Consider the following 20,523-nt stretch of genomic DNA (forward strand, 5'->3'; position numbering starts at 1 on the left):
TTTAAAACGTGACATCAAGCAAACGTTGAAGCAGCCGGCTATATGTTATCACGGTGTTCCAACGTATCTGCAGGCTAACGTGCCAACAAGTTAACACTGTCAGTTTGTAAGTAGTTTAGTAGCCGTTTATATTTGGCGCAGCTGGCAGTAATGTGTAACGTCAGTTAATCCTGGTTAGCTATGTCCTGCCAGTCATCTACCAATCAGAGCTAACGTAACCTCACTCTTCATTTTATTGATAGACTCAAAAGTTTGAACAGACCACTGCAGAATAACTGCTGACTGTGGGTTGAAATGGACATTAGCACAAACAGTTTAGCCCCTGTGATATAAAGTGAAGCAGCCCGAGCTAAAGGCTAATTTAGCCTCTAGCTCGGGCTGTAACACTCTCCCTGTTAGCTTTTCTGTCTAGCAATTTGGCCCGTGTCCACCATCACTACAAAATTAGTCACATAAATCGTTTTTAGCAGATAAAAACACAGATTTAAGACCTAGATGTGAAGTAGATAAAACCAGCCCTAAAAGACCTGAACTGGAAGCTAAGAAGTAGCAATTTAAAATAGAGGCAGACCGATATTGGATTTTTGGGGCCGATACCGATATTGGGATCAAAAAAAAAAGCAGATATCCTATATATTGGCAGATATATATAACAAACTCATTGATATATACTGTATATAATCACAAATCATTATAATACCCATATGATTCAAGACAGAGACAGAACACTATTAAATTAAAACAAGGAACTTTAATTATAAAACTGTCAACATAAGAACTGTAGTGTAAACCAATGATAAATAAGAACACGCTGTAAACAATAATAAATAAAGAAGTCAAACTGTAAACACCTTTAATAAATACGTCAAACTTTTAACGCAGTAAGTATAAAAAAAAAATTAAAAATGTAAACACACAATGAGCAATTTAAACAACATTAAAACGCCAAATTATAGTCCTACATTAGATAATGGTGGACGTGTGAATTAACAGTGGCATTTATCTCTGTTTATCTCACAAAAAAGCAACTAACACAATGTTAAAACGTCATTCTATAGTCTTACATTAGATAATGGTGGATGGAGGGGGCGGGCACTCGGGCAGTGTGCAGCCCACCACACAGACACACAGGAGCCACAGAATCTCTGTGGAGCAAAAATTTTTATAATCGGCTACATTTTGGCCGATGTTGAGTAATCGGTGACAGGCATAATCAGCCTGATTAATCGGGCTCTAATTTAAAATAACCTGTAACCAGCAAAATTGGTGCAGATAATCTCATTTTAAAGTGTGAACGACCAAGGAATATTTCTAGTAGGGAGACTTTTTCAAGATCACTTTAAAACTTCTCCCAAGTCCCTTTAATGAGATTATGAGCGCCAAAATTTGTTATGCTGTATATTTGTATTTCTGAGCCGTTTTAAGCACATAGACCAAAAGTCCCTTTGATGACACGACGCCAGCTGTAAAAGTATAGTAGTTGGAAGCAAGATCTGTCCTTTCTGTTAAAGAGGCCAAAACACCGGTTGCTCTGTGATGGTCAAAACTTGATAGACGTTGCCTCTCTTGTATAGTATTGTTTCTAAAAACTGACCACAGAACAACCGAAAATTTTATGCTGATAACAGGTTTAATTTAGTGTTTAAAACCCGCTAACTTGTCTAAATAAATAAATAAATAATAATAATAATATTTGTATAGCACTTTTTAAAACAAAGTTTACAAAGTGCTTTGCAAGCATTCAGCACAAAATAAAACACAAACAAACAAACAATGAGCACAATAAAATAAAAACAAAAAGCACAGTTTAAAATAAGACTTACAGTGAGAGACAGTGTAAAAGGACATGGGGTGAAAAGGTCCTTTCCATAATTTATAGTACTTAATAGAAACCCAGACAATACAAGAACCATGCAGTCTAAAAAGAGACCATGAGGACCAAACATAAAAAAAACATAAAATCAGCAAGAATAGGAAACGCAATTAAATAAAAAATGAAAATAAATAAAATAAATAAATAAACAAATAAATAAAAACACATAATAGTATTAATAAATTAACTAAAAGGAGTAAAAGTAGGTAAAGAAAAACAAACAATAAAACAAAATAAGATAGAGATAAAAGACATTAAAAGATGGTAAAAATGGAGCTAAATGCTGCTTCTGCGGTTAAGATGCGTGCACATCTTTATGATGACGTAGACTGATAATACCTTTATGGTTAGAAAAACACAACCACAGGTGTTACCGCCAAATGGACTGTCCTCACAGTGGCTGTAAAAGAATTCACACGTGGAAAACATCTGACACAGTGTAATATTTTTTCAAAATCTCGATTTTTAATTAAAAATAAAACCAATCAGTTACATTTCTTGAAAGTATTGTCTGTTTTTCCATTATTGCACTCATATTCAAATAAAGAAAGATGACACGTTTCATACAACACTTTGGAATAAAGAAGATTTCAAGATTAAAAAAATAATCAACTCATAATCATTAGATACAATAAGTTAATTTAAGCTATAAAACATAGAGTCTTTCAAAAGCAAAAAATTGCTTTGAGAACTGTTGAAGCTTCTCCAATCATCTTTTCTTTTCTTTTCTAACAAATCACATCAGAAATTTTTGGGTAAATTCCCAGATCTGGATGATTCTGTTTGGTAGATCTCAGAGACACTTGGATGGAATCAAGCTTTCTGTATGTTCGGTATTCTTTTGTTTCCGATTCACAAACGTTAAGGCATCAGAAAAGATCTGAAAAGTGCTTTTTGCAAACAGATTGATCAAAAACTCATAGTATTGATTCTAAAAAAACTAAAGAGTAAATTTTTGGCCATTGATTTTCAAAGAAAAAAAATCTTCAGACAATAACATAAGTCATCTAAAATGATATAACTACTTTTACGACTTTCCTGCATTGTACATCTTAATTTATAATCATTTTAAGTTGGATTCATTGATTGTTTCACATTTTATGGCTTTTTTGAAGCTCAAAAAGTATGCCGTATATTGGCTTCTAAAACTCACACACAGTTTTTTAAAATGTTGTTATAGCTTTTCCTGTTTCAAAAAAGTGAAACAACAGTGTCAAATGTATAAATTGTAACATTTCATCTGAAGTCACCTTGCAATGAATATGCAAAAGTTGTGTTAGAAATAAACTGAGCAGCTGAGAGTGTATTAAACAAATATAAAAAGTCTGCACATACGTAACATACATCAGTTTCCTGCTCTCACCTTGTTTCGCTTCACCTTTTGGACTACCTGCTCCCCACACTTTCTGTCCCTCTCTGCCTGTCCCATCATTAAAGGCAAAAAAAGCCAGAGAAATAACCTCAGGTCCTCCTCATATGTCTACCACAGTGTGTCTGACCCTCTATCAGCTGCTTTACACTGCTCAAACTGAAACCAAAAAGAAAGCTTGGTGAACAAAGCTGGAAGAGAATCAACCATAACCATATTCCCCTCATGGTTTTAAAGAGCTTTATAATTTCTGAAGCCACATGATTAAGCTGAGCATGCTTGGTGGATGCTTCCACCTCCTGAATCTTAACAAATTCAGTCATTTCTCAGCAGAACCTCTTCATCGATGACTAAGACAGAGATCATCTCCAGCTGAGGAGGGAAAGGACAGAAACAGAGATCAAACACCATAATTCCAAGAGAAACAAGAAGAATATGACTTCAGCTGTTTGGATCAGTACATTCTGGACTGGATTTTATCTGTACTGACCATAGAGTCTTCAGATTGCAGTTTGGACTCTCCATAAGTGCACTGAGCCCATCCACTCCAGATTCCTGCAGATTGTTCTCACTTAACTCCAGCTCTCTCAGATGGGAGGGGTTGTACTTCAGAGCTGAGGCCAGAGAAGCGCAGCTGCTCTCTGACAAACGGCAACCCCACAATCTAAATGAGAAATTATCAAAATTATAAATATATGAACACACCAGTTAACAGTTAAGCCTATTTTTTGCTTCTATTTCAAGTGAAAACATTGTAAATGAACAAATCTACAAAGGATTGCACGGATTGGACTACAAAAGAGAAACAATATAGGATTTTAAGAACTGACCTCAAAGTTTCAAGTCTACAGTCTGGACTGGTTAAATATCCACACAGCAGCTGTACTCCTGAATCTTGCAGCTCGTTGTAGCTCAGATCCAGCTTCCTCAGGTAGGAAGGGTTAGATTTCAGAGCAGAGGCCAGAGAAGCACATCTGTTCTGTGACAATCCGCAAGAACTCAACCTGAATGGAGAACAGACAGCTTTACAGGTTGATGCTCAAACTTAAAACCATTTCGCACTAGTGCTTTGGAAATTACAGGACGTAAACATTTTAAGAAGTCCTGCTTAAATATTATCTGACCTCAGAGTCTCCAGTCTGCACCGCTGACACATCAGAAAGCCACAGAGAAGTTTGACAGCTTCATCCTGTAACTTGTTATTGCTCAGCTCCAGCTCTAGCAGATGGGTGGGGTTGGACTTCAGGGCTGAGACCAGAGACGCACAGCTGCTCTCTGACAAACTGCAGTCCTTAAATCTGAGCAGAGAGGAAATGTTGGATGAAAATCATTACTTTATAAATTCACATTTGAAGTGTTAAGCTGAGATTAAACTTGTACATTTAACAAGAAGATACTGCAAACACAAGCAATACTTAAAAAAAGTTGTAATAAAATGTTTGCTAAGACTAAAAAGCACATGTATGGGGTTGAATAATGAGTATACACAAGAAATTACAGTGACGTGAGTTGATTGTACTTCTACCCTTCTCTATTCTGTGTTTAATATTGTTGGCTTGTCTGCCCAACAAAATCGTTTTTCCAGCCTCTTTGCATAAAGCCCTTTATATAAACCAACTTCATATACTTATAGACCTTTGAACCTTACCTAACAACCTCCAGTCTACAGTGTGGATTCTCCAGAAAACTACATAGCATCTTCACGCCTGGATCCTGAAGCTCGTTGTCACTCAGGTCCAGCTCTTTCAGCTGGGAGGGGTTGGATGCAAGAGCTGAGGCCAGAGAAGCACAGCTGATCTCTGACAACCTGCAGGCTTGCATTCTAAACAAAAATGAAAGGAAATCTTGTCTATAACCAAAGTTTCAACAAGGAACAAGGAAAAATCCCACTCTGTTTTCAGAAATTGGATTGTTTTGTTTAAATTGCACATATTCAATAGACACAAAACGTGACAATAGTGACATCACTATTGTCACTCTTACATAATTTAAATCTCAAGAGAAACAGAAACACTGTCAAACCTCAGAGTCTCCAGTTTGCATTGTGGACTCTCCAGATAACCACACAACATCTCCACTCCTGAATCTTTCACATTGTTGTAGCTTAGCTCTAGATGTGTCAAGTGTGAGCGGTTGGACTTCAGGGTTGAGGCCAGAGAAGCACAGCTGATCTCGGACAATTTGCAGTGTCTTAATCTGAATAAAAAACAAATTGTGGAGGCATAGATCCATTATAAAATTAGATTTTTTAAAGATACATTTGTAGATCTATACTGATTTACCCCATGGGTTGAGCCACAACCTAGCTTCAACTATTTATCAGTTTACAACATCTTCAGGGTAAGTGAATGTACCTTAAAGTCTCCAGTCTGCAGTGTGGACTCTGTAGAAAACCACAGAGTATCTTCACTCCTGAATCCTGAATATCGTTGTCACCCAGTTGCAGCTCCCTTAGATAATAGGGATTGGATTTCAGAGCTGAGGCCAGAGAAGCACAGTTGGTCCCTGATAACTTACAGTCACGTAACCTGGGTAAAGAATAGTAAAAGACAAAAATAAACTGTGAGTATCACAGGCTAAAAACATGACTCAAATCAAAAGCAGAATTAGCTTTTCAGCATTGAAGAGAAGAGAACTGAAAAAAAATGAGCGCAATAAGCTACCAAATACATTCTTTCTTACTTATTGTGATAGATTTTTGATGATATGCTATGATAAATGAATGCAGAAAAAATACACATCGACTGACCTCAGACTTTCCAGTCTACAGTGTGGACTCTCCAGTCCAGAGCACAGTAGATCCACTCCTGGGACCTGCAACTTGTTTTCGCTCAGCTCCAGCTCTCTCAGGTGGGAGGGGTTTGATTTCAGAGCTGAGGCCACAACTTCTAAGTGAACCTCTGAGAGTTCACAGTTAGAGAATCTGTTGACAGATACACAAAGTGAATTCCAACACTTTTATTAAATAATTATTTCTGTGATTTCAAAATCAGAGCCTAGGCTGCATCTGTATTTCATACTTATTAGAGGATGAAAGAAAATTCTTTTGTTAATAACCTGTATAGATTTACTTACTGAGCCTTCCTGCAGTTCCTCACAGCTGAGATCAGTCTCCGTCGTCCCTCCTGTGTTGTGTTGTAGTCCTTCAGGTCCAACTCATCAAGAACCTTCTCCGACATTTGCAGCAAGTAGGCCAAACCAGAGCACTGGATCTCAGAGAGTTTCTCTGATCTCTTCTTGGACTTCAGGAACTCCTGGATCTCCTGATGGACTGAGAGGTCCTTCATCTCCATCAAACAGTGTAAGATGTTGATGCTTCTGTCAGGAGCGGTTTTGGTCCTCTTTTTCTTCAGGTTGTTGATGACTCGTTGGATTGTTTCTGGACTGTTATCGATTCGACCCAGCAGGCCTCCTAAGAGCCTCTGGTTTGACTCCAGAGAGAGTCCATGAAGGAAGCGAACAAACAGGTCCAGGTGGCCGTTTCTACTTCTCAAGGATTTCAACGTTGCTCCATTGAGAAGGACATCCAGGGTTGAATTCACATGTTTATCTCCCCAAAAAGATGCCAGCTCTTTTCTGTTCCAGTCCGTGTAGCAGTGGAACATGTAGACAGCAGCCAGGAACTCCTGAACACTCAGATGAACAAAGCTGTAGACTGTTTTCTGGAGGATCACACTCTCTCTTTTGAAGATCTCTGTACAAACTCCTGAGTACACCGAGGCCTCTGTGACATCCAGACCACAGCGCTCCAGGTCTTCTTGGTAGAACAGGATGTTTCCCTTTTTCAGGTTTTCAAACGCCAGTCTGCCCAGCTTCAGGAGAACTTCTCCATCAGCCTCCATCAGCTCCTGAGGGCTCGTCTCTTGTCCTTCATCGTATTTCTTCTTCTTTCTCTGAGTCTGAACCAGCAGGAAGTGTGAGTACAGGTCAGTCAGGGTCTTGGGCAGCTCTCCTCCCTGCTCTGTGCTCATCATGTGCTCCAGAACCGTAGCAGTGATCCAGCAGAAGACTGGGATCTGACACATGATGTGGAGGCTCCTGGACGCCTTGATGTGTGAGATGATTCTGTTGGACAGATCTTCATCCCTGAACCTCCTCCTGAAGTACTCCTCCTTCTGGGCGTCAGTGAAGCCTCGGACTTCTGTTACCCTGTCCACACATGAAGGAGGGATCTGATTGGCTGCTGCAGGTCGAGATGTTATCCAGATGAGAGCTGAGGGAAGCAGATTCCCCTTGATGAGGTTTGTTAACAGCACGTTTATCGATGACTTCTGTGTGACGTCAGACACGACCTCAGTGTTCTTGAAATTCAAAGACGGTCTGCTTTCATCCAGACCGTCAAAGATGAACAAAAGTTTACAGACAGCCAGCGTCTCTGCTGTCAGCTTCTGTAGTGTTGGATGGAAAACATGGAGTAGACTGAGGAGACTGTAGCGCTCATCTCTGATCAGGTTCAGCTCCCTGAATGAAAGAGGAACCACCAGACTGAGGTCTTGGTTTTCAGAGCCCTCTGCCCAGTCCAGAGTGAACTTCTGCACTGAAAGAGTTTTTCCAACACCAGCGACACCATTTGTCAGAACCACTCTGATGAGTTTCTGTTGGTCAGGTGAAGGTTTGAAGATGTCCTGGCACTGGATTGGTTTGTCTTGGAGGGTCTCCATCTTGGAGGCTTTCTCGAGTTGTCTAACCTCATGTTGTGTGTTCACCTCTTCACTGAGGCCCTCTGTGATGTAGAGCTCAGTGTAGATCCTGTTGAGGAGAATTCTACTTTCTGCTTCCTCAGTCCCTTCACTCACACATTCGTATCGTAGCCTCAGACAGAGCTTATGAATATCTAAAATTTCTCTGGGATCATCTGACACTAAAAAGAGAAAAAAATGAGCAAGAGAGAAACAGACATTTTAAAATTCAACGGAAATTTCCAGTACCTAATCAGTGTGAACATACACAGACCTGTTCGCACAACCAGACAGGTGTACAGTCTTACTTGGTTCAGTTGTGGTCAAATCAATTGTGAGGAGTCCAGGTCCCATTCTGTATCTTCGTCCACACCGGGGGCAGCTGAAGACTTCTGATGAACCAGACTGGTCCCAGATTAAGAAACTGCACTGTCTGCAAAACGAATGTCCGCAGTCAAGAGGGATTGGATCCTTCAGGATGTCCAGGCACATCGCACAACAGGACAACTTTTCCTCCATTGAAAGTGTACTTCTTCTTCGCCTGTGGAGACAATAATTTACTGGTTTGTTCAATAATTGACATTTTTTTTTACCAAAAACTCAATCAATCCCTGAAGTTTTCATTAATCATATGGTAGACCAAGTTTGTGCATCTACACCTTTACCATCAGCTCTTCTTTCAACAACGCTTTGACAACATTTGTGAACCCAAGAGACCAATTTCTGGAGTCGCCCACACTGCTCAGATGTGATTTTGGCGCATTCCTCTGCACAGATTGTCTTTAAATCTTGAATATTCTTTGGGGAACCCTTTTCTTTTGTTCTTTCCACAAATGTTCAATTGGATTTAAGTCAGGTGATCCACTAGGCTATTCTAACAGACTGATTTTCTTTTTTTGATACCATTTGAGAGTCAACTTTGCCGTTTGCTTTGGATCGTTGTCCTGCTGGAAGGTCCAGCCACGTCTCATCTTCATCATCCTGGTGGATGGCAGCAGATTCATATCAAGAATTTCCCCATACATGGCTCCATTCATTGCTCCGTCAATTATATGAAGTTTGCCAACACCATGAGATGAGAAACAACCCCATGCCATGATGCTTCCACCTCCAAACTTCACTGTTGGTGTAGTGTTTTTTGGGTGATGTGCAGTGCCATTTCTCCTCCAAACATGGTCTGTAGTATGACAGCCCAAAAGTTCAGTTTTGGTCTCATCTGACCAGACAACATTCTCCCAGTATTCTAAAGGCTTGTCAAGATGCTGTTTAGCAAACTTTTAAACCAGCTTCAACATGCCTTTTCTTGAGGAATGGACTCTTGTGGGCTGAGCGTCCATAGAGGCCATGGTGGTGGAGTGCATTGCCTATTGCTTTCTCTGTAACAATTGTACCTGCTGCCTTCAAGTCTTTCTGGAGCACTTTCAGGGTGGTCCTTGGCTCGTTGAGTACTCTTCTGACTATCTTTTGGACTCCCTGGTCAGAAATCTTCAAGGAGCTCCTGTGTGTGGCCTGTTGATGGTAAGTTGGTGCTTCTTCCACTTGCGACTAACGGCCCCAACGGTGCGGACTGGAATATTCAGGTGCTTTGATATAAGTCTGTAACCAGTTCCATTCTGATGCTGAGCAACAATCAGGTTGTGAATGTCTTCAGAGAGCTCTTTGCCTTTACCCATCATGAGGTGTGTCGCATTTAACTGCTCGGTGAAAAAACAACCTTTTTTATAGGACCATCAATTTGCTCTAGCCCAGGTGATGTTGGTTTGCACTAATTGGAAGTTCAAGTAATAATTACTGACAGATTTCAGGTGGTATGGTGCATTTCCTTGCCAAAGTATACAGCCTATCCATGGTGTGTTCAATACTTTTTTTCAGTGTTGTCATACTTAATTCCATATAAGCATTATTTATGAACTTGAACATTGTAATTTCTTTTCATGTGTGGATTATTTGAGTTGATACCAATGTCTGGTAGAAATTTAGTTTGTATTGCAGCTTTGGAAATAAATGTAATGAGAAAAAAGTTGATGATTTAAATTAGCTAAATATATTGATGTAGAAGAGTTAGTCATCTTTACTGCTATGTGTGTTTGGTCAACATTGCTGTCTTTCATTCTGACTCAACAGTTTTTTAATCCATCCAACATTCTAGAGACTTGAGTTTATTTCAAATGATGGTTTCACGCAGTGCACCCTGGGAAAATTAACGAAATGAATATGGAAATTGGTAACTTTTCTTACTTTGAATCTGAGGGTCCAGGCTCATTGCTAAGGTTTAGAGGAGGATCCATGGCTAGGTCACTCAGAGTAACTTCACTGTATCCAGGACACTCAGCTGTCCGTCTGTTGAACTCAGCCCTGGAAAGACCAACACGTTAATATCAACATATCAACATTTTCTTAAGAAAAGATTTAGATTTCAGTGCAAGATTAAAAATCAAATATGATGATTCTGCTGTGATATGATTAACAAAACAACTAAAATGTTGAGATCTACCAAAAATTGGTTTTGAACTTTATCCTAAGGCAAAATAAATCCACCAGCTCCGCTTTCCAAAACTGAAAACCAGAGTAGTATACTACAAAACAGACCCAACAGAGCAGTCATACTACATGCGAAAGCAGTGAGCAGTAAGCAGTGCGTTTGGAAAACAGCCACTGTAAGTAAATTGGTGAAAGTTCTTACATTGTGTCTGAGGGTCCAGGGTGACGGTTAAAGTTTAGAGGATTTTCTTTGGAGAGGTCGCTCATCATAGACATGCAGCTGGGAGCAGGAGACTCAGGTTTTAGTCCATTTACCTGGTCCCTGAAGATAAAAATAAAACATATTTTTTAATTTAAATCTATGAACCCTGAGATTTGATTTTGAAAAAAATACTCAAGGGAATAACTGATTTCAGTTTCTTGAAATAAAAATGTTAAATAAAAGAAACAGAAAAAGTATATTTTTTAGCTTTAAAAAATTGTGTCCATTGTCTTAACAAGTTATTTTAATTTCTTCTTAGTCTTAATATTAGAAAAAATATATTTTATCTGGACTTGAAAAAAGAATTAGGCAAATAAAAGGATACTATAGCAAATTTTTTACTGAAAAAGGACATAAAAACTTAGTAAGATTTTGTTTTTTTTGTGTAGGGGATTGGCTCCCTGCATAAGCACGAAGTTTGCCATCAGTATGTGAATGAATAAATGGGATATGTAGATTAAAAGTTCAGTCAGAAGACTGAAAAGCACTCAAGACTGCAACTGACAGTCTTTTTCAATGTTAAGGACTCAAAATTAGCAGTTGACTCTGAGGAGGGAATATCCGTAAAAGATCTTACATTGTGTCTGAGGGTCCAGGGTGATGGTTAAAGTTCAGAGGATTTTCTTTGGAGAGGTCGCTCATCATAGACATGCAGCTGGGAGCAGGAGACTCTGGTTTCAGTCCATCTACCTGGTCTCTAAAGATGAAAATAAAACATATTTTAATTTACATCTATGAACCCTGAGCTGTGATTTTAAAGAAACTGCTCAAGGGAATAACTGATTTCAGTTATTACACAGTGAGGTGTAACTGTAAGAAAATCAGTAACTTCTTACAAACTTGTAACGTTAGAGCCAATCAGTGTTGGCATTATCTTGATCACATGATTAACCCTTTGGGTACCAAAACTTGGCACAGAAATACGATCCATGGTTTGAAATTTGGTACAACAGAATCTATTTGGTTGGTGTTATATCAAACAGAAGTTGGTACCCAGCCCTCGCCATCAGCGAGTGACTGGAATAAAGGGATATGTTATTTAGAGGTACTTTCAGGAGAATACACAAGCTCTTAAAAAGTGCAACTCGCAGGCTATTATTCCATTTAAATCACTAGATTATTGTAAGCAGATGACTCTGAGGAGAAACAGTCAGTAGATAATTCCAGTGCAGGTGTGACTGTGAGTAAATCAGTAACTTCTTACATTATGTCTGAGGGTCCAGGGTGACAGTTAAAGTTCAGAGGATTTTCTTTGGAGAGGTCGCTCATCATAGACATGCAGCTGGGAGAAGGAGACCCAGGTTTCTGTCCGTCTACCAAGTCTCTGAAGATAAACATAAAAAATATTTGAATTCAAATCAATGAACACTGAGCTGTGATTTTAAAGAAACTGCTCAAGGGAATAACTGATTTTAGTTTCTTGAAATAAAAATGTCTTACCACAAATAAAAACACCAAAAGTACATCTTTTAAATTTTATTTTTTGTCCAAAGTCTTTACAAGTAATTTTGATTTCATTTTAGTCTTTATATAAGAAAAATATATTTCCTGGACTTGACAAATGAATTAGGCTCGTATAAGGGAACTATAAGACATTTTTACTAAAATAGGACATAAAAACTTGCTAAGATTTCATTGATTGAAACTACATTCAGAAGACTGAGAAAGCACTCAAAATTGCAACTGACAGTCTTATTTCTCATGTTATTGACTCAGAAGAGAAATGAACTGTGGAGAAACAATCAGTTAAAGTTCTTACATTGTGTCTGAGGGTCCAGGGTGATGATTAAAGTTCAGAGGATTTTCTTTGGAGAGGTCGCTCATCATAGACATGCAGCTGGGAGCAGGAGACTCAGGTTTCTGTCCGTCTACCAAGTCTCTGAAGATAAACATAAAAAATATTTTAATTCACATCAATGAACACTGAGCTGTGATTTTAAAGAAACTATTCAAGGAAGTAATTGATTTCAGTTTCTTGAAATTAGAATTTCTTAATACAAGAAACAAAAAGTACATATTTTAGTTTATAAAAAATGTCCTTTGTATTTACAAGTAATTGTAATTTCATTTAAGTCTTTATATGAGAAAAAAATAAATATTTTCTCTGGACCTGACAAATGGATGAGGCTCATATAAGACAATTTTTACTAAAAAGGGACTTCAAAACTTGCAAAGATTCCATTTTTATATGATATTGGCTGCCTTTACAAGCACAAAGTTTGCCATCAGTATGTGAATATATCAATGGGATAAGTAGATTGAAATCTACAGTCAGAAGACTGAAAAAGCAATCAAGATTGCAACTGGCAGTCTTTTTTCCATGTTAACTACTTAGTAACAGTTAGCAGTTGACTCTGAGGAGTAAAAATCAGTGAAGGTTCTTACATTGTGTCTGAGGGTCCAGGGTGACGGTTAAAGTTCAGAGGATTTTCTTTGGAGAGGTCGCTCATCATAGACATGCAGCTGGGAGCAGGAGACCCAGGTTTCTGTCCGTCTACCTGGTCCCTGAAGATAAAATTTAAAAAAAGTTACATCTATGAATCCTAAGCTGTGATTCTAATTCTTGGTATAATTAATAGATAGATAGATAAAATAGTTTATTCATCCCCAAAGGGAAATTCATGATAATAGTAGACATGGTCTCACTGGATTTAACATTGGCCACAATGACCTGACAAGTTCAGAAAAACAGCATATTACAAGAAACAAGAAGAATAAATTGACATCTGACCCGGCAATGAAGAGTAAAAAAATCTGACCATTGGATAAGAAGAAACTGCCTTGAATTACGTCTGCATACAAGAAACTTAAAAAGTACATTTTTATTTATAAACAGCTTCTTACAATGCCTCTGGGAGTTTAGGGTGAGGGCCAAAGTTTAGAGAAGAGTCTATGGACAGGCCTCTCATCACAGACATGCAGCTGGATACAGGAGACTCAACACGTTTACTGCAGATATGATCCCTGAAAAGAAAGAAATTCCACAAAAATATCTAAATCTTAGATAATAAAGACTTGAGTGGAGGTGTCACTGTGAGTAAATCTGTTCTTACATTGTGTCTGACGATTCAGGGTGAGTGTTGAAGTTTAGTGGATTTTCTCTGGAGAGGTCTCTCGTCACAGATTTACGGCTGGGATCAGAAGACTCTGTCCTCTGTCCTTCTACCTGTTCCCTGAAGAAAAAAACAAAACATATTATGTTTCACATCTATGAACTCTGGCTGAAAAGCTGTGATTATAGATAAAACTGCTCAAAGAAGAATTTACTTTTTCAAATAAGAATGTCTTGATACAAGAAACCAAAATTACATCACTTCACTTCTATCTCACAGATTTTCTAACGTTAGTGTTGTTGTATTGTAGCTGTAATGCCGACTCATTCCAGTAGATGGCAGTAATTCACAGAAACCTGCCACCCGCATTGACAAACAGCGTCAGCGCCGTGCATTGTAAATAACTCCAGTGGAAGTGTGACTGTGAGTAAATCAGTAACTTCTTACATTGTGTCTTAGGGTCCAGGTTGACGGTTAAAGTTCAGAAGATTATCTCTGGAGACGTCGCTTATCACAGACATGCAGCTGGGAGCAGGAGACACTGCTCTTTGTCTGTTCAACTAATGCCTGTGAAAGAAAATAAACAAGTTTTATATAAACCTTAGAATCCTTGATACATTATCTGATGTCAAACTATTTATGATGGATCAATCATTTTTTGCATAAAAAATCCAGGGAGTTACACCTTCATATTGTGATTTCAAATTGTACACTTTAATTAAATTTGGGATATAAGAGTTTTTATTAATGTACAGCAAAAGTTTTATGTAAAAAATGACATTACAGCATGTAAAAATGTAGAGATTTGCTCTGGCAGACTTATTATGATGTGTCATTAAGGGTTAATAAGCTTTGCAGCCTGTTCTTTTCATTCTTTATTTTACCCCTTTTTTATCTTAACTTATGGGTTGTTATGTTTGTATTCTAATCAGTTTATTTCTTTCTATCCTGATATATGTTGTCTTGTATTAACCGTCTGTTCTCAAGTTTTTTGTGCTTCCTGCTTTTATGTTTTAGTTCCCTGTGTGTCTAGTTCAGTTTTACCTCCTGTTTGAAAGACTCATACGTTTCACCTGAGTCTGTATATAAGTAAATGAAATAAATAAACCGTTATTGTAACTTCTTACTTGATGTCTGAGGATCCAGGCTCGGTATTTGAGTTTAGAGGAGGATCCAGGTCACTCTTCACAGACACACAGCTTGGACCAGGACAGTCAACTCTATCCCGAGGCAAAACAGTGACAACCAGCGTAAGGGCAGAGCACAAGATCTAGAAAAACCTGCTCGATTACACACCAAGGGTGACAAACACAATACAGTTAATTTGGTAAACACAGCCAAAACTTCGGTGTCGCCGTTCTCATCCAACTGTCAAGCTCATTTTAACGTTCTTTGACGCGTTAACACGACAAAAAACAATTATTTGAGGAGTAGAATTGTAAAACTACCTAAAAATTACTCACCATACTTGTAACTTGTATGCTCTCTGTCGACACAAAATGGAGAATCTGACAGTTAGTTTCAGTTGTAGCACTCGCGTGCCCTGGAGCCCCTCCCTTCACCATTTCCGGGAAATCACCCTCTGTAAGTGAATGCGTCGTCAGTCAGCTAAAAGGTTTTTAACCTCACTTGTGACACAAGCTGCCTTATTTGGCTACGTGCTGGTTATAATATGTTAACCCCAAATGATATGCATTTTCTCAGCCTCTCCGTTTTTACCGGCCGCCCCCTTAGCTGAATTCACCCCTTTACCCAACTATCTTCACAAAAAAACATTTTTTATAGCATGAATTTTAAAATAAACATACAGGTCTAGAGCCCATGGGAAGAGACACATAAATAAATAAATGTAGAAAAAATCAACCTTAGGCCACTTTACGCAACCAAATATTGACAAAACTTAATTAGCCTGTTTCAATATTTGGTAATGTCCACTCAAAGCCTGTTTGTAACTGAAGTAACAAACTGGTTCAGAGTGGCCTGAGGAAAATCATTTTAGAAGATCACAAAAAAGTATATGACTGCTAATAAGCTACTAGTAATTCTTCTCCCACCTTTTTCAGTGCGAACCGAACTGAACCTTAGAAGTTTTCACACAAAAAAAAAACGTCTGCTGATGAATGCGCCTGCGCAGATGGTGCGGCTCGTTAAGTGATGAGGTTCGACTGTTGCGTGCCGAACTAAAAAGGAAAGGAAGCCTGGAAGGCCATGATTAAATACAATTTTTATTCTGATTTCTCAGATTTCAACTGTACGCAATCAAGATACATTAAATCTTATTTCACAAAATTAGTTGGATAATTTATTGTGCTTTTGGGGATTTTTTTTTTTTGCAGGAGAAAAAAACAGTTTTCTCTCAATCTAAAAACAAATCAGTATGTTGATAGGTGCATAGCTGCTTTTCTGCCGCTACCCCATATTTTTTAGGTATATAATGTGTTTGTTCTGTACAGCACTGTTTGATGATGCAGTGCACCAGTAACTGTACAGCATTTTTTTTTGCTCTTGTGATTGTAGTTTCAAATGTTGCTTAACAGATGTACGTTTACTAAATAAATAAAAAATAAAAAAACAAATAGATAGATTTATTGGCTTTCATGCCAAAAGATGTCAGTACCCAAAATTATTTTGCATTTTAAAGTCAACTCTCTGTCCATAACAGATGCCACCTGAGCTGTAACATCCCCCTTACCCAAATGTCTTTACAAAACAGTTTCACATGGGGAGGGATTAGTGAAATAAATAGTTAAAATTCAACCTTAAGGCCACATCACCCAACCAAATATTGATACAAGCCAAGTTCCAAACTGGTTTGGAGTGTAATTCTTCCCCCACTATACTTTTGTCATACGCAAACTCTACCAAACCTTCTGGAACAGTAGTTTCCAACTCAGGCCCAGTTTTAAGTCTCAAAACACCATTACATTTAGAAAAATAAATAAGCAACTTCCTATTTCTCATCCTTACAACCTGCTGTACAAGGGCATCACATTCTAGCTATATCTATCAATCTACCGAGTTTATATTGAGATTGTTGAAAAAAAAATATTTCTAACAATAAAAGTCTGAGAAAACAGACAAAATAAATTAATTTACTCATAGAAATGTAGCAAAGTAACCCTTTCTGTATTCGTATATATTTGTCCTGTAACTACAAAGCAAGAACGATTACTGCATGGTCTCTTTAAGAGAACCGTTGGTAAGTAAAGCATCTGATTGGCTGATGCGTATAGTCAGCCAATGAAAGAATAGAATTCTGCAGAGTGGGCGGGATCATCAGTGTAAACAGCATCTCCTCTGGTTCATACATAAATTGCGGGTCCCATGCATTAGTTAACTCCTCCACACATCAGTCTCTTCCTTCTGCACTTTGGACTTCCGTCTCTGGATTTAAATGGCCGGCGTAGCCCTGAAGATCTCCGCTCCGTTGCGGTCAGTCAAATTGAGAAGGTGAGGATGAGACTTGTGTCATTTCTGAATGTCAATCTGAGCTTCTTGCAGATTATTGTTTCTTCCAGTAAGAGGAGTATTAGCGATCATTTCTACTTTACCCTTTACCTTTGGAGTCTGACTAGGTTGAATAACCTCTATGCTACTAGTTAGCTTGGCAAAGTTACCGATATCAAACTAATCACATAACGGGGACACATTTGAGGGCTCGAGGTTTTGCTGGTTGACGCCTGACAGCTTTTATGCAGCTAAATAAGATGAGCTAACAGTGTGGCATCAGTCAGCCTGACCTCTGGTGCGTAACATTAAAAACAAACAATGAAAAAAAGATAGATTTTTAAAATCGGAGATCCTCACACAGTTTAATTGAAGAACTGTTCGATCGATTCGATGTTTGTACAAGAAATGCGCCTATGGTTAGCTCGCAGCGCTAGCTATGAACTTTGCTCCAGATTTTCACAGCACGGTCAGAGGTAGAGGTGCCGGCACAACCTGACATCCATGCTTTCCTTCAGAGACTTGTAAGAAGAAGGGAGAAACATGAAAACAGCTCTGAACCAGAATCCGTTAAATTGTGAGTGTCTAATTATTTAAATCAAAGACAAACAGCTAATGGCTTTAGGGCTTCAAACATTTGAACCTTTAAAGAAATGCAGACACCAGTGGAAGCTTCTTTCCTCAAGGTAAAAACAACAACAACAACATAAAAATATGTTAAATATATGAAAGCAAAAAGGGAAAAAAATTAGAACCTTACCCTTATTAAGAAAAAAGTAGAAATTATGACATTTTAAATCGAAATAATGAGGGATAAGTCTAAAGTATTAGAAAAGGAGTCAAAATAATGAAATCAAAAACATTTGAAATATGAAATACAATACACTAAGTCAACCTGGAAGTAAATAATCCTAATAATTAAGTTCCACTTTATAATTTTTAGATAAAAAGTTGAAATTATGAGAAAAAGGTAGAAATTATGGGTATAAAGTTAAAATAATAAGTTACCAAGTCATTGCTGTGAGATAAAAAAAATGAATTCATATAGTACTTGTTCATAATTTTGCAATTATTATTTTTTGCAATTTTAAGATAAAAAGCCAAAATTCTGAAGCATTGAGTCGTACCTATGAAATAAGTCATTGTCAGATCAAAAGTTAAAATTACAGGAAAAAAAAAGTTAGGAGACCCAGCTTTCTGTCCATCTACCTGGTCCCTGAAGATAAAGATAAAAAAAAGTTACATCTATGAATCCTAAGCTGTGATTCTAATTCTTGGTATAATTAATAGATAGATAGATAAAATACTTTATTCATCCCCAAAGGGAAATTCATGATAATAGCAGACATGGTCTCACTGGATTTAACATTGGCCACAATGACCTGACAAGTTCAGAGAAACAGCATATTTCAAGAAACAAGAAGAATAAATTGACATCTGAACCGGCAATGAAGAGTAAAAAAATCTGACCATTGGATAAGAAGAAACTGCCTTGAATTACGTCTGCATACAAGAAACTTAAAAATTACATTTTTATTTATAAACAGCTTCTTACAATGCCTCTGGGGGTTTAGGGTGAGGGCCAAAGTTTAGAGAAGAGTCTATGGACAGGCCTCTCATCACAGACATGCAGCTGGATACAGGAGACTCAACACGTATACTGCAGATATGATCCCTGAAAAGAAAGAAATTCCACAAAAATATCTAAATCTTAGATAATAAAGACTTGAGTGGAGGTGTCACTGTGAGTAAATCTGTTCATACATTGTGTCTGAGGATTCAGGGTGAGTGTTGAAGTTTAGTGGATTTTCTCTGGAGAGGTCTCTCGTCACAGATTTGCGGCTGGGATCAGAAGACTCTGTCCTCTGTCCTTCTACTTGTTCCCTGAAGAAAAAAACAAAACATATTTTAATTCACATCTATGAACTCTGGCTGAAAAGCTGTGATTATAGATAAAACTGCTCGAGGGAAGAATTTCCTTTTTCAAATAAGAATGTCTTGATACAAGAAACCAAAATACATCACTTCACTTCTATCTCACAGATTTTCTAACGTTAATGTTGTTGTATTGTAGTTGTAACGCCGACTCATTCCAGTAGATGGCAGTAATTCACAGAAACCTGCCACCCGCATTGACAAACAGCGTCAGCGCCGTGCATTGTAAATAACTCCAGTGGAAGTGTGACTGTGAGTAAATCAGTAACTTCTTACATTGTGTCTTAGGGTCCAGGTTGACGGTTAAAGTTCAGAAGATTATCTCTGGAGACGTGGCTTATCACAGACATGCAGCTGGGAGCAGGAGACACTGTTCTTTGTCTGTTCAACTAATGCCTGTGAAAGAAAATAAACATGTTTTATATAAACCTTAGAATCATTGATACATTATCTGAAGTCAAACTATTTATGATGGATCAATCATTTTTTGCATAAAAAAATCCAAGGAGTTACACCTTCATACTGTGTTTTCAATATGTACACTTTAATTAAGTTTGGGATATAAGAGTTTTTTATTAAAGTTCAGCAAAAGTTTTATGAAAAAAATGACATTTCAGTAAAAATGTAGAGATATGCTCTGGCAGACTTATTATGATGTGTCATTAAGGGTTAATAAGCTTTGCAGCCTGTTCTTTTCATTCTTTATAACCCCTTTTTTATCTTAACTTATGGGGTGTTATGTTTGTTTGTATTCTAATCAGTCTTTTTCTTTCTATCCTGATATATGTTAACTTGTATTAACTGTCTGTTCTCAAGTTTTTTGTGCTTCCTGTTTTTATGCTTTAGTTCCCTATATGTCTAGTTCAGTTTTACCTCCTGTTTGAAAGACTCATACGTTTCACCTGTGTCTGTATATAAGTAAATGAAATAAATAAACCGTTATTGTAACTTCTTACTTGATGTCTGATGATCCAGGCTCGGTATTTGAGTTTAGAGGAGGATCCAGGTCACTCTTCACAGACACACAGCTTGGACCAAGACAGTCAACTCTATCCGGAGGCAAAACAGTGACAACCAGCGTAAGGGCAGAGCACAAGATCTAGAAAAACCTGCTCGATTACACACCAAGGGTGACAAACACAATACAGGTAATTTGGTAAACACAGTCAAAACTTCGGTGTCGCCGTTCTCACCCAACTGTCAAGCTCATTTCAACGTTCTTTGACGCATTAACACGACAAAAAACAATTATTTAAGGAGTAGAATTGTAAAACTACCTAAAAATTACTCACCATACTTGTAACTTGTATGCTCTCTGTCGACACAAAATGGAGAATCTGACAGTTAGTTTCAGTTGTAGCACTCGCGTGCCCTGAGGCCCCTCCCTTCACCATTTCCGGGAAATCACCCTCTGTAGGTGAATG

The 20,523-nt window shown here is 37.9% G+C and overlaps 1 protein-coding gene across 1 annotated transcript; it reads right to left on the bottom strand.

The window, feature by feature from the left end:
- Positions 1-2,358: 2,358 nt before the first annotated feature.
- Positions 2,359-20,523, bottom strand: LOC141807377 (uncharacterized). Its single transcript, XM_074693342.1, has 21 exons — positions 20,392-20,523; positions 20,056-20,148; positions 19,376-19,495; positions 18,929-19,048; positions 18,720-18,839; positions 13,050-13,169; positions 12,424-12,543; positions 11,869-11,988; positions 11,242-11,361; positions 10,605-10,724; positions 10,160-10,276; positions 8,230-8,462; positions 6,318-8,103; positions 5,992-6,165; positions 5,597-5,770; positions 5,265-5,438; positions 4,891-5,064; positions 4,367-4,540; positions 4,073-4,246; positions 3,733-3,906; positions 2,359-3,614 (listed from the first exon to the last, which is right to left on the bottom strand). Coding segments are annotated over exons 3-21 (4,206 nt in total). The 5' UTR covers positions 19,378-19,495; positions 20,056-20,148; positions 20,392-20,523; the 3' UTR covers positions 2,359-3,604.

This window comes from Halichoeres trimaculatus, unplaced genomic scaffold, assembly GCF_033239565.1.
Source record: "Halichoeres trimaculatus isolate MK-OKI-2021-1 unplaced genomic scaffold, fHalTri1.1 fHalTri1_scaffold_18, whole genome shotgun sequence".
NCBI classification, from domain to species: domain Eukaryota; kingdom Metazoa; phylum Chordata; class Actinopteri; order Labriformes; family Labridae; genus Halichoeres; species Halichoeres trimaculatus.

What these genes read in the sequence shown, in the direction of transcription:
- LOC141807377 (XM_074693342.1), bottom strand. An exon ending in CCTAAACCCCCAGAGGCATT is followed by an intron (nt 13,170 to 18,719) that starts GTAAGAAGCTGT and finishes TTTTATCTTCAG; the next exon opens with GGACCAGGTAGACGGACAGA. An exon ending in CCTGGACCCTCAGACACAAT is followed by an intron (nt 12,544 to 13,049) that starts GTAAGAACCTTC and finishes GTTTATCTTCAG; the next exon opens with AGACTTGGTAGACGGACAGA.